Raw genomic sequence first — 19,035 nt, 5'->3', positions numbered from 1 at the left:
AACATGACACATATTTGAAATAGTTACGATTTCGAAGGTAAGATTTGATATTTTCACAACTTTTAAATGAGGAGGACTTCAGTCGTAGAAGAATTGATCATCCTGTGAAGAAATTTTGAAGGTTTTCTTGAAAAATCGCTATAAAAAGTGGAGTGTTTGAAATATAATATAAATTTGAGACAAAACGGTAAACTAAACGTTAATTTCTAAATTTGGATCATGTAACATAAAAGATGATTGTCATAATGACGAATTTCAATAAATAATAATAATAACTTACTTCACTGGATAGGTCTCCATTGTGCAACAATCGAACGGTCCTTCGAGTCCTTCGATCGTCAGCAGGCGATTGGCATGCTGCAATGGTTGAGCCACACATACTCCAAGTATTGTGCCCTTTGCAATGGCCAAGTAAACGACCGAACCCAGCACTAGCTGACAGGGTTCTACATAGCCAAGTTCTCGATCCATAACCGCAAGCACCTCCTGCACCTTTTGGAGCTTGTGCTGATTGGCAGTCATACCGATGGCCAACACTCGTCCGCTAACATCCCATTCCGGGACGTTAGCTACCACCGGTTCGTTGCTCCACCCGGGAAACCTAAGGATATGCAAAGAATTGTGATAGTTTTCATGGATCAACTCTTCCTCCGGCTCGTGAACAGTGTAGAGCAAACCACAATCCGGGCACTGTTGGGCGCCGTATTCCTTCTGACCGGCATCGATTTGATACTGATTGGAACCCACACCCCTGAAGGTTCGTAATCGCTTCGGTTTCCTGCGAATCGTATCGAAAAGACCGTAACAAACTTCCTCCGATTGAGATTGCGCTGCAACCATTCGTTGGTGGTCCTTGTAGAAGATTGGGAAAAGTTTATGAGACTCCATCTGGGACTGGTCGTCTAATTGAATCGATACTAGAAAATGATAATTGGAATTGAATCAACCATATTAGAACATTGTAAATAAAATATACCATTAGAAGCACGCGTTATGCTCAAAGACGAGGTCATAGTCCGGATTTGCATCGTAGGAGATTCTTGATAGTCGAGCTGAATGCAATTGCCATCACGTGTGCTGTTGCATGAACTATCCTCAGATGTTCCCCCGGTCGCTCCATTCAGCAGAGGCGATAGCCGATCTACGTAGATGATATTCGATTGCACTGGGATCGGTTCGTCGTTGCTGACTTCGCTGTGGAACGCATCGATAACCTCGACCTGCACCGTAGGGGGTGGTATTTGCTGTGGTTCCGGTTCTGAGCCACTTTTCAAGGGAGTGGATTGTTGAAGCTGGGTTGGCTCTGCGTCTGGTTCACTTTGAGAACCGACAAGCTTACTGATGAGAAAATCCACCTCCAACTGTTCGGATGCTAGGTCGATTTCTGAAATAGGGACAAACTTATCGTTACAAGCCTATGATTTTTTTTTTGCGTTTTCGAACATTTGCTTGGCTCTGCTTAGCTTAGCTTAGCTTAGACTGACTACACATATCAATGGTTGCTATTCCGTGATTGACCGAAGTCAGCGAATATGCACAAAGAATCAACTAGAAATTCGGCTGGGATTGGCCATAATCTTCTTCAGTGTGCATAATTCAGTGCCTCTATTTGTACATAATCAATAACGGCGCCGGCCACGTCCTTGCAGTCAGGTGGGATTGAGGAGAGGAATGTTAGTGTTGCTATTTGGAGACCGTGTGTTCCTCTGCATCTCCACAAAGGTTACTGGGAGGGATGGTTGTTAATAGGGAGGATCGTTGGGTCACAGGATTCACTTTGATAAGCGATTAGACCATGATAAACGATTATTTGTAAGATATAAACATATGTAGGAATAAAAATATTTTCAATTGACATGACAAATTTTCAAATATGAGAAAATAATTTCGTTACTTGAATTGACAAACCATTCAAAGTTTTTATGAACAAATAGCTAAAAGATATTTTACTCAAATTGAAAAAAAAAAAATCGATTGGCTGGACCATCACATAATATTCTTATGCCGACACTTACAGTGGCGAACCATTCAAAGTCTTTTGAATAAAATGAACGTTTTGCAGGTCTACACTTCTAGCACAGACAAACAGACCGAACCATTCAAAGCTTTTTTTATTTTAAAAAATAAAGGTAAGGGATTTTATATAAAAAATATAAAACAAAAAAGTTATGAATAAGAGTTTATGCCGACACTTACAGTGACGAACCATTCATAGTTTGTTGAAAAATCATATTTATGTAACGATTAAATGTGTGGTCATACATATTTTACAGATTTGAAAAAAAAAAGCATGAAACGAGCTCACCAATTGATCCTTCATCCTTGATTGAGCAGCCACAATCCACTTTCAGCTTCACTCGTTTGCTCGGCCATATAAAAGTACTCAAAAAAAGGGCGCGCGACCCGAGGAAAAACAAACTAAAATTTCTCGGGCTTTCTCCATGCACTCCAAAGAAAGCGCAACCCGAGAAAAAAAAACTGACGGCTTCTCGGGCTTTCTCAACGCACTGCTCGGCAGAAAAGAACGCGTCACCCGAGAGGGAAAAACATGACGACTTCTCGGACGTTCTCGACGCACTGCCAGGACTTCCTCGACGCACTGCTCGGCAGAAAAGAACGCGTCACCCGAGAGGGAAAAAAAACTGACGACTTCTCGGGCGTTCTCGACGCACTGCTCGGACTTTCTCGACGCATTCAATGTCGAACATTTGCTTGGCTCTGCAACATTTTTTTTATACAAAGGGGAAATCTGCAAATAGACTCCTGAGAAGGGAGCACATGCATAAGAAAAATATCGCCTATGATACCGCATGTAAATTTGTTCAAAAATAATTATTATGCACTATTTCATGAATAACTCCACATTAAACTTTTAAAAAATGAAAACCTTCCGCTAAAAATTTTCCCAAGTACCCTTCACACCAGAGATTCGTTTAACCCTTTGTCTGTTTTCTGGGGTTAATATGACTCCAGAGAACTTTGAATTACTGTAATTTTTAGCTAGTTAATCGATTTGTGATATTTTTCACACATTGGTACTGCCGTGAATCGTAAGTCAGTCCCATCTGTAAAAAGTAGGCATTGAGAAAATGGGCTGTGAAGTTTTCAAAGTCGTTTTCCATACGAATATACTCGCATAAGTTATGCGAGAATTTAGAGTGAGATCACAAGTTATGCGGCATAACTTGTGATCTCGCCCTAAAAGCCATTGGTAATCGAGTGTGTAGCTCCTTGTTTCTAAGCAAATGAATGGCCCAGAACGAAAACTATCACCACTGGGAGATAGAGGAGGACCTTCTCTTTATCGTAGCATTGTTGAATAAAGTGTAAATCCATTCGTTTGGTCGGTAACAACAAGCTACATACTCGATTACCAATGGCTTTTAGGGCGAGATCACAGGTTATGCGAGTATACAAAAATTTTCAAGAGGATTGGAACATGTTCCAATCTTAATGAAACTTTCACAACTTGCTTTTCACTACGTTATATTTCCGAGAAAAATATAAAGATGATCAAAACAAGTTACATTTTTGTGTTCCACGGTGCAAAAGTCTGTAGTGAGATTGATATGCGGTAAATTTTCATTATGGGACGAGTTAACTTGCTGTTTTTTCCTATTTTTCCGAGCAAATCATATTACAGTCGAAGCTTGTTATAACGACATCGCAAAGGACCGTCGTAATAGGAAAAAGTCGTTATAGGGAATAGATATAACATAAGGGACCGAAAATGTCGCTATAGAGAGCTTTTGTCGCTATAAAAGTTGTCGTTATAACGAGCTTCGACTGTATTTCAATAGTACAACTGAAAGAGCATTGGAAGAGGTGTTGAAAATTGAACTCAACTCCATTTTGACGAAAATGCAGATGGGACTGACTTGCTATTCACGGCAGGGTATGTGTCCAAGAGTGAGTCACACATTGGTATGTGTCCAATTAATCAATATGTAACATAGTAGCCTTAGCCTTCCTTAGCCGAGTGGTTAGAGTCCGCGGCTACAAAGTAAAGCTATGCTGAAGGGTTCGATGTCTGGGTTCGATTCCCGGTCGGTCCAGGATCTATCGAAATTTCCTTGACTTCCCTGGGCATAGAGTATCATCGTACCTGCCACACCATATACGAATGCGAATCTGAGATATAAGCGTCCAAAGTTTCCAAATTTCAAGTTTTTTTATCCTTTTTCACAATAACCCTTTCCTGCCCCCCTTCTTGAATTTTATTTTATTTTTAAGTAAAACTGAATTAAATTTTCTTTCTAAAACAGCAGAAAAATCGAAAATCGATTGATATTCCGTGAAATTATTCCAATTTGAATTTAGGGTCAATTTGACCCCATCGCACAGACAGAAGGTTAAAACACACTTTCTTTCAGAATCGCTAAAAACAATATTTCTTTCTCCAAAAGTTTTTTTCAAGTATCCTCCTATTTTTTTCAACAAGGAATTTATTTAAAAATCTTGTTGTTTTTTTTTTAGAACTAAACCACAGATTCTTTCAAGAGCCACTCTAAAAACTTCTCAAACATTCTTTTAGGGATACTTCAATATACTTCTTTACGTAATACTCCAGAAGTTTCGTCCAGAAAATGCTCAATACGTTTCTTCAAGGATTCGCCCAAAAACCCCTCATGGGATTCCGCAACAATTTCCTCCAAGATATACTCTTAGGATTCATCCCGGACCTCCTGCAGTAATACTTACAATAATGCTCACAAGATTCCAAGTCTTAATTAGCACATATATAAATAGAATTTTTAAAACGTTCTTGATTGTTTTCATGTTAACTTTGAAAATTCGTGTTACACATTTTTTCCACATACACATTTTTCTGGAATAAATGTCCGTGCTTTCCATAGGCATAAAGTATCATCAAACCAGCCACTCGAGACATGAATGCGAAAATAGCAACTTTAGCAAAGAAAGTTCTCATTTAATAACTGTGGAAGTGCTTGTACGAAACTATGTACGCTCTGTCCCAATTTTCATATTATTTTGATACTAAATTTTCTCCACACCGATGCAGAATGGTCGGAAAAAATGAAGTTTGGCCTAAACTAGTTTTATCGCCTTAATCGATGAAATATGTATGTTAGTATTCATTAGACTGGCCCTAGATCGGCACCCCCTAGGGTAAGAAAAATACTCTTTCAAAATTTCAACTCATTTGGTTGCTCCCCCAGCTGGCGCATTCAATTCGAAGGTTGTATGGAATATACGTTTCAAATATATTGAAAATTGACCCTATGTCACCGTTTCGTTCCGTATACTAGTTCTTCGCTTTCAATTGAGCCCAGAAAATTCACTAGATGATACCCTAATAAACATAGTTGCAGAAGGTTGTATCTGGATTTAAGCTCATTTTCATTAACCATTCAGTTGTTGAAAGTGAAGCTAAGATCAGCACTCCCGTACAATCACTTATATGCATGCACCTGGTACCGCAGCTCGCCCAACGTCATAGGTGGCTATGATGCGCTTAGTGGCTACCACCCAGCTATGTTGCAGAAATACTAAGCAGTATAGCAAATCTAATTCAGATGGCTAAAACACCAACTTTCTCAATGTTACTCATCATACAACCTTCTACAATATTGTTCACTATGGTATCAAGTAGTGTTTTTGACATTCTGAGTTCAATTGAACGCGATCAACAATTTTCCTGACCCGAACAGGAGATGATGTTCTATTTCCCATATGTTTGAGCTGAAATTCCCATATTAACTTCAATTCAATTGCGCCAGCTCATGGAACGACCAAATGAGCTGAAATTTTCAGGAAGTCTTCCTCTAACCCTAAGGAATAATTCTGGGGGGTGCCTCGTGGAATTATACAACTTTATTTTTCTCTTATACTGAGCTGGGCCAGTCTAGACTATTCATAAACTCAATTTTTCATCACCCTAAAATGACTTGCCAACCTCAATTTTATGATCACTATAATTACAATTATTAAATTTTTTAACATTTGGAAGGTATTTAAAAATTTTCATGTGGATATCGAGTTAGAGAAGTAAACTTGCATAGGAAACTGAAACAGATCGCATCGAGTTAGGGAACATCGATTTAGAGAGGTATCGACTTACAGGGGTTCTAAAGTATGCTAGATTGAAGGGACCGCGCATTCCATCGAGTAAGGAGAAATATTGAGATACAGAATATCGAGTAAGGGAGAGTTAACTGTAGTACTAAAACTTCAACCAAATATTTCCGTCTTCATGCTCGATAAAAGTGTTGAACTGTAAGCTTTCAGATAGTGCGTCACTTGGGGAAATATTGCATTCCTAAAATATGAATTTTGCACTTTATTTTAAAATAACATTATCAAATTTTTTGACTTCAGTCAATTTAACGTCATAAAAGTCAAAGAAATTTTGATTTTAGTACAATTTCAATCACAATCGGCGAAGAAAACAGCGACGTAAAGGGACTTGCGATTGGAAGCTCGGTACGCGGAACTGTAAATCTCTCAACTTCTTCGGGAACACACGCATACTCTTCGACGTGCTGAAGGACCGCGGATTCGGAATCGTAGCGTTGCAGGAAGTGTGTTGGAAGGGATCAATGGTGCGATCGTTTAGAGGTAATCATACCATCTACCAGAGCTGCGGCAACACACACGAGCAGGGTACTGCTTTTGTAGTGATGGGTGATGGCCAATCAATGAGAGAATGTGCAAGTTGAGCCTCAAAGGCCGGTTCTTCAGCTTCAGCATAATAAACATGCACAGTCCTCACTCAGGAAACACCATCTAAACGATCTAAACGCTCAGGTTGGCCAGCAGGAGGAATTCCAACCCCCCCGCGAAGTGACAGATAACGCAATTTTCACGTACACTCAAAAAAATCCAAACGTCATTGTTACGTGAAAACATACGTGATTTTTTTCCATCGCACTTTCCACGTAGCTCTTACGTAAATCATAGGTAGCCCAGAATGAACGCATGAACTTTGGAAGTTCGTCCATTCCACCGTCACTAAACGTAAGAGCTACGTGGATTTTCCGGTAGCCTTTACGATGCGTTTCAATAGGACCTAGATGGTTTTGCATTTAATTTAACTGTAATAAAGACCAATCTTATTTCTAATAGGCTTTGGAAGAAAACTAATTCCCAATTGGAAAATGTAAAGAAACTTAAAAGATTATGATATTTTTATTGTCAATCTGAGCATTTTGATCCCTGTTTCTCCAATTTTGTGAGTTTGGTCTGTCGTGTTGTAGCCTTCGCGTGCTATAATTGATAGAGGTTATAAATCACGTATAAAATATGAAGTAATGCAGGGATTCTGCGGTATTCAAAGCATATTTACCTTGAAATCAATCTTACACAGTGTTTGAAGCAGCAGCAGCTTCTGAAGTTCTTCAAAAATCAAGCGGGCGCCATCTTAGGATTTGAGCTCAACACCGAATGTACGTACACTATGCAGATATCAAAATGAACTTAGGCACCTACGTGAATTCCACGTAAGTGCGATAGGTAACCTCAGTAAGCATTACCGAGTCACTATTTGGTGGTTATGAACGGTTTAGTGATCTTTATCTTAGTCAGGTGAAGTGGAGGTAAAATGAACTTGGAATGATCTACGTGATTTTTCACGTAGCAATGACGTTTGGATTTTTTTGAGTGTACCTACTTTCAACGTAAACAATGGGGCCATCCACCGCTGCCGGCACGATTTTTCACTATGGCAGATCGGGATTTTGTTTCGTTGTTGACGGAAGCAAAACAACGAATGGAATGATATTGAATAAGGGCGAGTCCGATATTTTCTTCTTGCAACGAAAATAAATAGGGTCCTAAAGGCCTGTCCCAATTTTAATGCCAAACGCTTAAGTTTAGGCTAAAAACACATGTTTACTCAATTTTTTAATGTTTTTCTTTTGTTTAAGTTCAAAAAACATTTTTTCAGATTTTGTCACACTCCTTAGCTTAAACTCAAATTTTGGGTGTATATTGCTTTCCGTGTCCCTTCCGAAATGTCAGATAGGAACAACCCCAGTGTTAAAACTAAATGCCCTGTGGTGTTTTTGTCGATTAAGCGAACGTCAAACATGATCAAAAATGTCAAGGTTCATTTATGGACCCAATTTTTAAATTAAAGTTTAAATATGATGTAGCCGTTATTTGAGCGGGAAAAATTGCTAAAATATTTGCAGTAACATGCTCTTTTGTGTCATTAAATAAAAACAAGATTTCATTAAAAATTTTAGGACCCAATTTATTAAAATCATCAAGTTTTAGCACCATATGAACCAAACAGCGCATCAATTCGTTCGGTAAGGATTGAATGACTTATTGGTATTATGTTTTTCGGGAAATAATTTCATGAGGAGTATTGTTCTATAAAGTGATGATAAGAGGTTAATTGTTTATGATGAACATGTTTCATGGCTTGACGGAGTAAAATTATCGGGCGCAATTAGATGAATAGTTTTTTTCTCGGTTCTGCGTTATACTTACAATAGGGAAGGTGTACCGGTATTCGCCATGTACCAGTTGTTCGCCACCCCAGATTTTATACCGTTTTACTACATATATGGTTGCCAATTGTTTAGTGTTCGCTTAATTGCTATAAGATGATACGGAAACATTCTTGGAAACCGCAAAATTTTCTCAGAAAATAATAGAAAAAAAACATTTTCCTTAAAATTTTTGCTCCTATGCACCTATTTTTCGCCACCTGTTCCTGATTCGCCACCCTCCATAAGAAATCAACGTAAGTGGTGAATTCAGGAACCGAAATTAAAATCGTGGCGAATACTGGTGCAAGTGGTCCAGTATTCGCCACCACCATTTTTAATACAAAAACAAAGTTTCTGATTAGTTTTCATATTTTCCCTGCTAATCATGGATTGAAAGCTTTCGTTTGATGTATTGACAGTAACCAAAGGTCTTTTGATTCATAAATAAACAATATTTTTCCTTAGGGTGGCCAAAACTGGTACACTTACCCTACAGCCTAACTGATTTTGTGGATACTCTTGATGCGCTAAAAAAGGTGTGGTACACAAATTCTGTCACGCTAAATTGGGACTTTAACGACCACTTGTCACAATTTATGCACCTCACCTTGTGAGGCTTGTCACGCTATGTCTGACCCCTCTCCCCTTTGAAGCGTATCGTAATTTGTGCATGACTTGTATTGTATAAAAATCTCGAGAACTTATTCAAACAGACAAAGGGTACACTTACCCTACAGCCTAACTGATTTTGTGGATACTCTTGATGCGCTAAAAAAGGTGTGGTACACAAATTCTGTCACGCTAAATTGGGACTTTAACGACCACTTGTCACAATTTATGCACCTCACCTTGTGAGGCTTGTCACGCTATGTCTGACCCCTCTCCCCTTTGAAGCGTATCGTAATTTGTGCATGACTTGTATTGTATAAAAATCTCGAGAACTTATTCAAACAGACAAGTTAGAAAAGTGAATAAACTTATTCTAACGATCCTACGTGTTTTTCAGTCGAAATTCGCTTTAGGTCAACTCGATTTTTCACTTTTAGATCGTTGAATTCCAGGATTCACAACATAACACAACGATACCGTTCCGTTATATGGAAAGACAAAGTGATTTAATCACGAGTCGATTCTACACTAGTAAAAAAATGTCTTGAGTACTTAATTGAATGAAACGGTGTATCATTTTTCCCATTTATTTCTCGTGGAAAATAATAAAAACTACCTAGTTTTTGAACGCAATTTGATTGCATGCAAAATTGAAGGGATGTACATTGTACACAGCGAAAAATTGTTGAAAAGGGGATTCATTTTAAAACAGTTTGTGACTAATTTACTCAAAACCGTATAGAAACTATTCACATCGATTGTTACTATGAACAGTTGGATGAGTTCTTTAAAACTCTTCTCAGGAGAAACTATTAAAAAGGTCATTTATATTAACATTAATTTAAATTGAACTACAATCAATTTAAATTGAAATTTCGGAGGGTTCCGGGAACTCTTACAAGACTACCCAGACAACCAAAATGTACGTATAACGAAATCACCTGGAGGCTTTTTAGGTGCAAAATTTCACTTATAAGATGTCGCGAAAAGGCATTCTACGTACAAAAGTGGAGGCGATATACGTGCATATATTATGTGATGAATAATAGCATACAGTGTGAGTGAATAAATTTTCTACTGAACTAACCTGTGATCTTATGCGACTTAACTTATGGTAACAAATGTTGATTTGACCGCTGCTAGCTGGATTAGTTCGACTTACCTTGTACGAGTGTAGGAATGTAACAAAATGTACAAATGAACTCAGAAAAAAAGCGTTTTATGGATCATCAATCTGACGATTTTATCCAACGTGTTTTGCGGATTAGATGTAATTTATGTGAATAAACGAGTTATTACGTGAACTTTTATGCGAGTTCTGGTTGTCTGGGTAGGATACCTCCTTTGATTTTAAGGTCCATAAAACATAGGAAAGCCAACAATTGCGTAGCCAAGCAATCTAGAAATTTGAATTGATGTCAAAACCTTTTGGCATGCTGAAATTTCGATTCCAGATTCGAATATACATCAGTATAGACTTATTTGAAAACGATCGTCCGTATTGCGTCGCTAGGTAGGATAAGGAGAACCGTCATTCAAATAGTTTGTATTATGCACATTTTCATTTTTCTTCTCAAAATTAACTCTGTTTTCGTTCATTGATATTTTCTATTTGAAATTTTGCATGCAATTTTGTGCTTGCGGCACTTTTTTTTCAATCAAATAAGCCGGAATGAACTATCTACTGATTTCAAGCTGATAACTACAGTCAATTTCCCATAAATGACTGCTAATATCTAACAAAGAAAAACGCGGACAAATTTGTTTTGGTTTGAATGACTAGGTATTCAAAAATAATTTCAATAACATAGAATCGGTTACTATAAGGAACAGCATGCGGACCACATCACATCACTATTCAAAACTCGCTCGCAGACCGTAAAAATCTTCCCAATGGTCGCAATTTGATGACCACTGTTTTAGAATGATATTACACGTGCCAAACAAAAATTGAAAACTTTTTTTTTTGTTTTCATCAAGTGTAATTCTAATCTACGCCCTATTTCGAGCGCACTCCATGATTTCATTGAGTTTGACAGTACCACGGACCATAAATTTTCGGTACATGAGCCTATGCATGCTATAAAACGTTTGACTTTTACTGTGCGCCCTGTTTTCAAGTTGCCCGTGAGAGAGAGCGAGACAGCACCAACACACGGCGCACAGTAAAAGTCATCAGAACAAAAGAATTTATGGCACGTACAGAGGCTCATAGGGCACTTGCAGCCTTTGTTTAGTGTGCCCAACGGACCCATTTGATTTTGCTGGGAAACGTTTCGTAACGTGTTTTTCGTTTCAAACCGTTACCCAGCAAAATCAAAGGGGGCCGTTGGGCACACTTTTGTTTGCTGCAAGCGCCCTATTATATCTAAAATGAAAGTTGAAGTCCTATTTTGCAAACTTGGTAGATTAGATCATAATATTTTTTGATAAATCATTGTTCAAATTTTATGTAAACATCAATGAAATCACTGTTTTATGCAACTTTGTCGACCTGTAGCTAAAAATTGTGACGTGCTGGAACATTTCTGCGAACGGCATCAGATTCAGCAACCCCAAATTTACTAGAGACACATAATTTAATTCTTGAGACACGCAAAAATGTAATTTTTGTTACGCTGTGCTATTGGAAAGTTCAGCGCCTACCAGCTGACGAACGAGAACGTCCTACGACTAATTGATTTCACCGCCTCCAAGAATATGGCCATTCGTAGCACCTACTTCCAGCACAGCCTTCCATACCGATACACCTGGAGATCACCACAGCAGACAGAATCACAAATCGACCACGTTCTGATTGATGGAAGGCACTTCTCCGACATTATCGACGTCAGGACCTATCGTGGCGCTAACATCGACTCCGACCACTATCTGGTGATGGTAAAACTGCGCCTAAAACTCTCCGTCGTTAACAACGTACGGTACCGAGGACCGCCCCGGTATGACCTAGAGCGGCTTAAGCAACCGGATGTCGCAACTGCGTACACGCAGCACCTCGAGGCTGCATTACCGGAAGAGGGTGAGCTGGATGAAGCCCCTCTTGAGGACTGCTGCAGAATATTTGAAAAGGTGGCAGACCTGTATACCCTGCGGTCAAAAAAGATTCACACCCGCACCAAATGCAGAATGTACAAAACGCTCATAAGGCCGGTAGTCATCTATGGAACGTGGACGATGCTCGAGGAGCACTTAGAGCCTGCGAACGACTTAGAACGATCTTTGGCGATGTGCAGGAAAACGGTGTGTAGCGACGAAGGATGAACCACGAGCTAGCCCAACTCTACGGCGAACCCAGTAAAAAAATATTAACATTTGGAACTTTTCAAAAATATATCGAGTTAGAGAGGTAAACAAATAAAAAAAAATGCAGATAGCATCGAGTTAGAGAACATCGAGAACTTCGGAACTTATCAGATCAGAGATCTGATCTGATCAGAGATTAACTTATCAGATTTAAGAGATACAGACATCACGTGCGGCCCGCGGGCCGCACTTTGGTGACCACGGGACTTAACAAAGGACACGGGATATACTACAATAGATCAAATATTGGTCAACAAAATGTAATCAAATAATCCAACAAAATGTAATTTTAAAGGGATCCTTTCAAGAGCTCATGGAGTCATTCAAAGCAGAATCTCATGAGGATGAGCATGAGGAGCAAATTTTGATGGAATATTTTGAGATATTATTGAAAAAAAAAACACGAAAGAATGTAAGGAGAAGTAAAAATAAATGAAGTCATTCATTTGAAATTAAAATAGGACTTCCGGGTGTAGTTTCTGGACGAGTTCAAGAGGGAACGCATGAGGAAAATTTAATCTTGAACGAATACTTTGAGAAATCCAGTATGTTTCTGGAACAATTTATAAAATTATTACATGATTATTTTTTGAGAAAATCATCATTTCATCAGGTTTCCATAGAATGATGTTTAAAGAAGTATTAAGATAAAATCTCGGAGGAGTTCACGAATAAACATACACACCTAGTTTTTTTTACCGTGAACTCGGCTTTTTTTTCAATTTCAACCAATAATTGTCAGCTTGCTAAATAACAAAGCACGATTTACTGATACTCGAGATCTTATGAAATTCGTTTGTCGACTACTCTGCTGTGTATATCGCCATTGCGGGCATTTGATAAAACCTTAGAACAATTTCTGGCAAGATGTTTTTAAAAGCCTGATTATTTGGTAGACTCTATGAGTTTTAAAATCTATCATGACGTAATTATAAGGGATGGTACACAAATTATGTCACGCTAAATTTCGACTTTTTCGACCCCTTTTCGTCACGTTTTTTGTATGAGTCCTACGAAAATTTTGTAAGGCTTGTCACGCTTGGCTTGACTCCCCCCCCCCCTTCTTTGGAGTGTGACGTACTTTGTACATGACCCCTAAATAAGAGTGCTAGAGACAATCCTCAAACAACTCAACCACAAGAATGATTCCCATAGTAAAATTGTTTTATCGTGCCTTCTGCCATTGCCATTCTGGCTACGCCCATGCGTGCATGACATCGAACATCATCATCAGTATCAATGTCTTCTTCTTTCTGGCGTTAAATCCCAACTGGGACAAAGCCTGCTCCTCAGCTTAGCTCTTATGAGCACTTCCACAGTTATTAACTGAGAGCTTTCTTTGCCAATTGACCATTTTTTGCATTTGTATATCGTGTGGCACTTACGATGATACTCTATGCCCTGGGAGTCGAGAAAATTTCCAACCCGAAAAGATCCTCGACTGGTGGGATTCGACCCCAAGACCCAGGTTGGTCTTGCTGTATAGCTGCGCGTTTACCACTACGGCTATCTGATCCCCTGACAGTATTAATGTAAACGTTGTAAAACATGACGAAGACAATTTTTTGATATATTTAAAATAGGCTGACAAAATCGGGTCAAAAAGCTGACAAAATCGGGGGTAGACAAAATCGGGGGCAGACAAAATCGGGGGCTGACAAAAACGGGTCAGTACTGTATTTCTTAAATATTTCGTTTGAAAATACAAATGTTGCAAATTTTATATTTTTAAAACAAGTACTGCCACCCATAGCTCGTGACTATATACTGTTTTTTTGTTTTTTGAAAGATTTAGGGTAGATGTACCAATAGTGGAGGTACTAAGCACGATTGAACTTCATTTAACCGCCTAAATTCAAGAAGTGCAATTAATGTACATGTTAATGTTGTAACGGGAAGTAACGACCATTGACTTAATGAGAGAAATGATTTCATCACAGTAATCCACGTCATGTCAGTGAGAAATAATACCTCCACTATTGGTACGCTGTTCCTTTAGTTGCGGTATACTTTTAATTTCTGTTCCTATAGTTGCGGTATCCGTTGTTTTCTTATGGGATCCTCCACTATAGGAACACTTTACCGCAACTATTGGTACAAGCAAGTAAAGTTTTAGCAATTTTAGTGATATTCCGTTAGTTTTAAAGCAATTTGAACTCTCTTTTTAACTATTTCATGCACAAACAAGCCAATACGTCGATTGGCAGTGTCGATTCTGTGACAAATGTGATAAAATCAGTGAAAACGGCACTACCGCAACTATAGGATCACCCACAACTAAGGGAACACTTACCCTAGGCATGTTTTAAACGATTTTTTGATATAGCTGATATGGGGTAACATTGATCACCTACGTAGACAATGTTCGATAATATTGAAAATGTTGTTACTTACTTAAATCATGGCCCCCGAAGCCGAATATGAAGGCCAAACGCTTACAGGTCATTTACTCTTTGAGTTATTTGAAAATTAAAAACACCTGGAACCACGGGAAGTGCCTATTGGTAGGCAATTTCCTAAGAGAATTCTACATTCTTAACAGTTAATCGTTAATGTTGCCTAATTGAGCATACTTATGAAAAATTTGACAACGGAATCGTTTTCAGCGTTGCCATTTTTAGTATGAACCGCATTTTCCTTGCTCAAATCGTTTGCAGAACTTATGTGAGACATGAATCTTCGGTAGTGTCATCTTTACCCATTGAAATCATTGTTTCGGAAAGTTGACAAATTTACGCATAAGGTAAACGCAATTTTCACGAAAATCTTCAGTTTCGTTAGCTTATGAATATAAGAAAGAGAAGCATCATTAATGATTTGGAAATGTTTCATCAATAAATGATTTGACGATCTTTTAACGAGATGAGTCATTCCGATCAATGTTATCCCGCTGATCAATGATACCCCGGATTACGGTACATGAAATTATTTCAAAAATTGATTGAGCCTTTGCTGATAAACGGTTGAATAAAATCTAGAGATATGTACCGTCAAGGTACCAGTAGCCGCTCATGTTCCAGTAGCCCGCTCACGAGCTTAAAAGGTAAAGTAATTTGAGTAAATACTCAAAAAAATGTCCACAGTATGATTCAATTTGTCGATTTGAACCGTATAGCGACTAAAGTTTTCAAATTTACTTTGTGCAAATTTCTCTCTTTTCAGTGTGAGCGGGCTACTAAAGGATGAGCGGATACTGGGGCACTGATGGTACAACCTTGTACAATTATATCTTAATCCCGGACCCCAAACTGTTAACACACAAACTCACCATCTTCGAACATCGACAAGTGCCTCCTTTTCCTCGGTTTACTGCCCTTGAGTGCAATTTTGCCTCCCTTATGCACCGTGGCCGTCATGTTGTTGGCCAGTTTATACTCCCGTTTAATTCTCCGGTTTGAACTGGATTTGAAGAATTTCCTCCCTCCGCCACCGAAATCGGACTTTGCATCGTCGTCGTCATCATCATCAAGGTCTGTTCCGTCCCCAATGGAACTCGCGTCATCCTCGTAAAACGAATCGTCCGCCAAATTCGTCATCGACTTGGACAACGATAGGGGTCGAGCTTGTTCGATGGGATTGTTACGACAGTCTTTCAGAATCTTCTTGATTCGCTCAATCTGAAGCTTGAGAGGTTTGGATTTCTGAGGACTCGTCGGAGCCGATTTACACTGAACGGGAGACTTGGCCGTTTTGGGAGATGGTTGAAGAGATTTGTTGAACAGCGAAGCCGTGGACTCCAGGATTTGACTCGTGGAAAGTTTCTTAACTGCCGTTTTGGCTGCCTTCGCTTTGGTGGAGGGTTTTTTGATTTTGTGAAACACGCCTCTATTGATTCCACCGAGACGAGGTGCGTTGTTTCGGTTTTTGGACGACTGACGAGACCTTCGAGAGTGGCCACCTGATCGCCGGGGGGCTGCTTTTCCTATGGAAACGGTTGAATACGTCGGAGAAGGTTTCGTGGCCGGTTTCTGGATGGTTTTGATCTCAGTGCTAGAAGAATAGAACGATTTCGTCGAAATGGGACGAATGTTACTGAATGATAGTGAAGTTCTTGCTCTGCTCTCTGAAGACGAATTTGCTTTGTAGCCATCACTGGGAGTAAGAACATTTTCCTGGAAGCTCATCTTCCGAAATGATGTTCTAGGTTCTTTCTTTTGGCCTGTGGCTTCGCTTAGGCCAGGCGTTTTCAGTATCGGATTTTTCTTGTCCACTATGTTCAAATCGGAGTTCATCATCATCGACAAACTGTTGGAATTGTTCTCGTCCAGCAGGCTGGATTCAGCGACCGTTTTCATCCTTGGGGTGCTACTGGAGAAGGACAATCGAGTCTCCTCGTCCATCATCTGGTTCTCTTTGTCATACGACGCCGGCAGGATTTCGTAGCGGTCCGAGTGCGCAAAGCGTCGTTCGAAATCCGGCGAAAGCGAACGATCGCTTTCTGGTGAAGCATTGCCCAAAATGTTCCGGAATGTGGTGATGTTAAGATCTGCAAATATATGTACATTATTATTTCAGTATCAATATCTCAATATCTATTCATTGTCTGTTTCATTTTGCAGCGTTTGGTGGAGCATTAAGAACGCAAGTCAGTCCAAAGCCGGGTTCAGAGAGAAGTAATGGCCGTAATAGTCTATGCGGACCACATGAACACCATCGTAAAGGGTAAAGATGGTTGGAGTAGGGTAGGGTCGATAGGGTAGTATGGTCCACCTAAGCAAAAGTTCTTTAAAAGCAAAAAAAAACAATACAATTTAATCGGACAATAAGCTTAATTTGCAGTTTGAGGTATCTCCTTGATTGTATAACATTTTGCAGTAATCCATTTCGCGGTGTACCGTTTCGCGGTTTGGACCGAGATGGTTCACCTATCTTTTGCCTGCCCAACGTACGGCCCGCGGGCCGCATCCGGCCCGCCGCTCTATTTTGTGCGGCCCGCGAAGAGCTTAAAGATTCTTCTTATATCTGGCTCCTTCATTGCTCTAGAAAAGAAACTCTAGAACTAAGTATTTTAATATTTCAAGGATCAATGATTATTTGAGAAGGCTCATTGTATTGAATATTTTATTTTGGAGATTCTCTACATGGTTTTCTATCCATACATATTTGCTTGATTTCTTGAATGATGGAAAATTTTCCATTTTAAAAAAATACTAAATTTTATGGGGACTAAATATGTACGAGGAATCTTACCAATAACATTCTTCACTATTATATGGACACAAGTGAATTTACATTGAGTTCGAACATAATTTATTGGCAAAATAGTAGGGCCGATCGTTATATTATTGAATCATAAGTTGTATTTTTAAGAACCCTGGAGCATGTATTCTATAGATCAGAAAGATTATATCCAATATTAGGCAGATCCAGAGGCAGGTAAATAACTTTTAAAGTTCAATACAGGATTCTCAGATAAATTTTACGGACAACATAGGCAGGATTCTCACAAAGAGCAATTTTGTCACAGAATCCTAGTAGGATTTCACAGAATGATAGGAATGACTAGCACCGAATACTGGATATTAGTATGCAAAATTGGCTTAAGCTATCCTTAGTGAATTTCTTACAGAATTCTGAGTAGGGCAGACTTCTCCAGATTCTAGATCAGGATTTTATATTAATTTGAGAGTGGGGTTCTGCGAAATATTAAGGACAATTTTACAAAATCCTACGGATTATAGTAAAATCCATAGCCTAAATCTGGTCAGGATTTTTCAAACAACACTAGATTCAAACAACACGAAAATTTCAAATAGAATCCTGAGGATGATTTTTATAAAATGCTGGCAAACATTCTCACAGAATTGTGAAGAATTTCTAAAAAATATCCTGGACTCGATTCAGGCGTTATCATAAGCACTATTCTCGCAGAATTATCTAGATTCCCAGACAACCAGAAATCGCATGAAAGTTCACGTTATAACTCGTTTATTCATACTAATTACATCAAACCCGCAAAACACCGTATATAAACTCGTCAAATTGATGAGTTTCTTCGCATAAAACACTTCTTTTCTGAGTTCATTTGTACATTTTGTTTCGTCCCGTACACTCGTACAAAGTAAGTCGAATCAATCCGTAGCAGCTGTCAAATCAACATTTGTTTGGTTAGTTCAGTAGAATATTTATACACTCGCATTGTATGTTATTAATCATCACATAACATATGCCCGCATATCGCCTCCACTTTTGTACGTAGAAGGCCTTTTCGCGACATCTTAAAAGTGAAATTTTGCACATACAAAGCCTCCAGGTGATTTCGTTATGCGTACATTTTGGTTGTCTGGGTTACCATAGAAGCAAATACTTTTGATATTTCACCAAAATTTTATTTTGTAACTCTTATTTCATCCCATCACGTTGTTTTTTTTTTTCAATGTATGCTTTAAAAAAATTTTTGGCTCGCCGCATAATAATGTTCCAGAGATTTGGCCCGCGGTTCAAAAAGGTTGGGCAGGCCTGACCTATCTTAACAGCAATGTCCTTTCTACCACATTGTTTTAACAGTGCAATTTGAAGGACTGCCTGTGTTCAAAAAAAGGGTAAATCACCGATGAAAATATTATTAGTGATAATGCCAACAATTTTCAGTGCAACTCGTAGGAAAAACCACACTGCGAAATGGTATAGACCGCGAAATGGTTGACCGCGGAATGGTTTACCG

General features: G+C 38.9%; 1 protein-coding gene across 1 annotated transcript in view; it reads right to left on the bottom strand.

Moving 5' to 3' along the window:
* Positions 1-19,035, bottom strand: part of LOC5568379 (N-acetyltransferase eco) — a 35,159-nt gene that overhangs the window by 739 nt on the left and 15,385 nt on the right. The window contains exons 2-4 of the mRNA XM_021850167.1: positions 15,640-16,857; positions 977-1,384; positions 281-917 (exon numbers count right to left, since the gene is read on the bottom strand). Of these exons, the coding sequence (XP_021705859.1) occupies positions 281-917; positions 977-1,384; positions 15,640-16,857 (2,263 nt within the window). The remainder of the gene's footprint in view (positions 1-280; positions 918-976; positions 1,385-15,639; positions 16,858-19,035) is intronic.

This window comes from Aedes aegypti, chromosome 3 (genome assembly GCF_002204515.2).
Source record: "Aedes aegypti strain LVP_AGWG chromosome 3, AaegL5.0 Primary Assembly, whole genome shotgun sequence".
NCBI lineage: Eukaryota > Metazoa > Arthropoda > Insecta > Diptera > Culicidae > Aedes > Aedes aegypti.
Note: the sequence above shows the minus strand (reverse complement) of the source record. Positions and strands in the feature narration are given on the sequence as shown.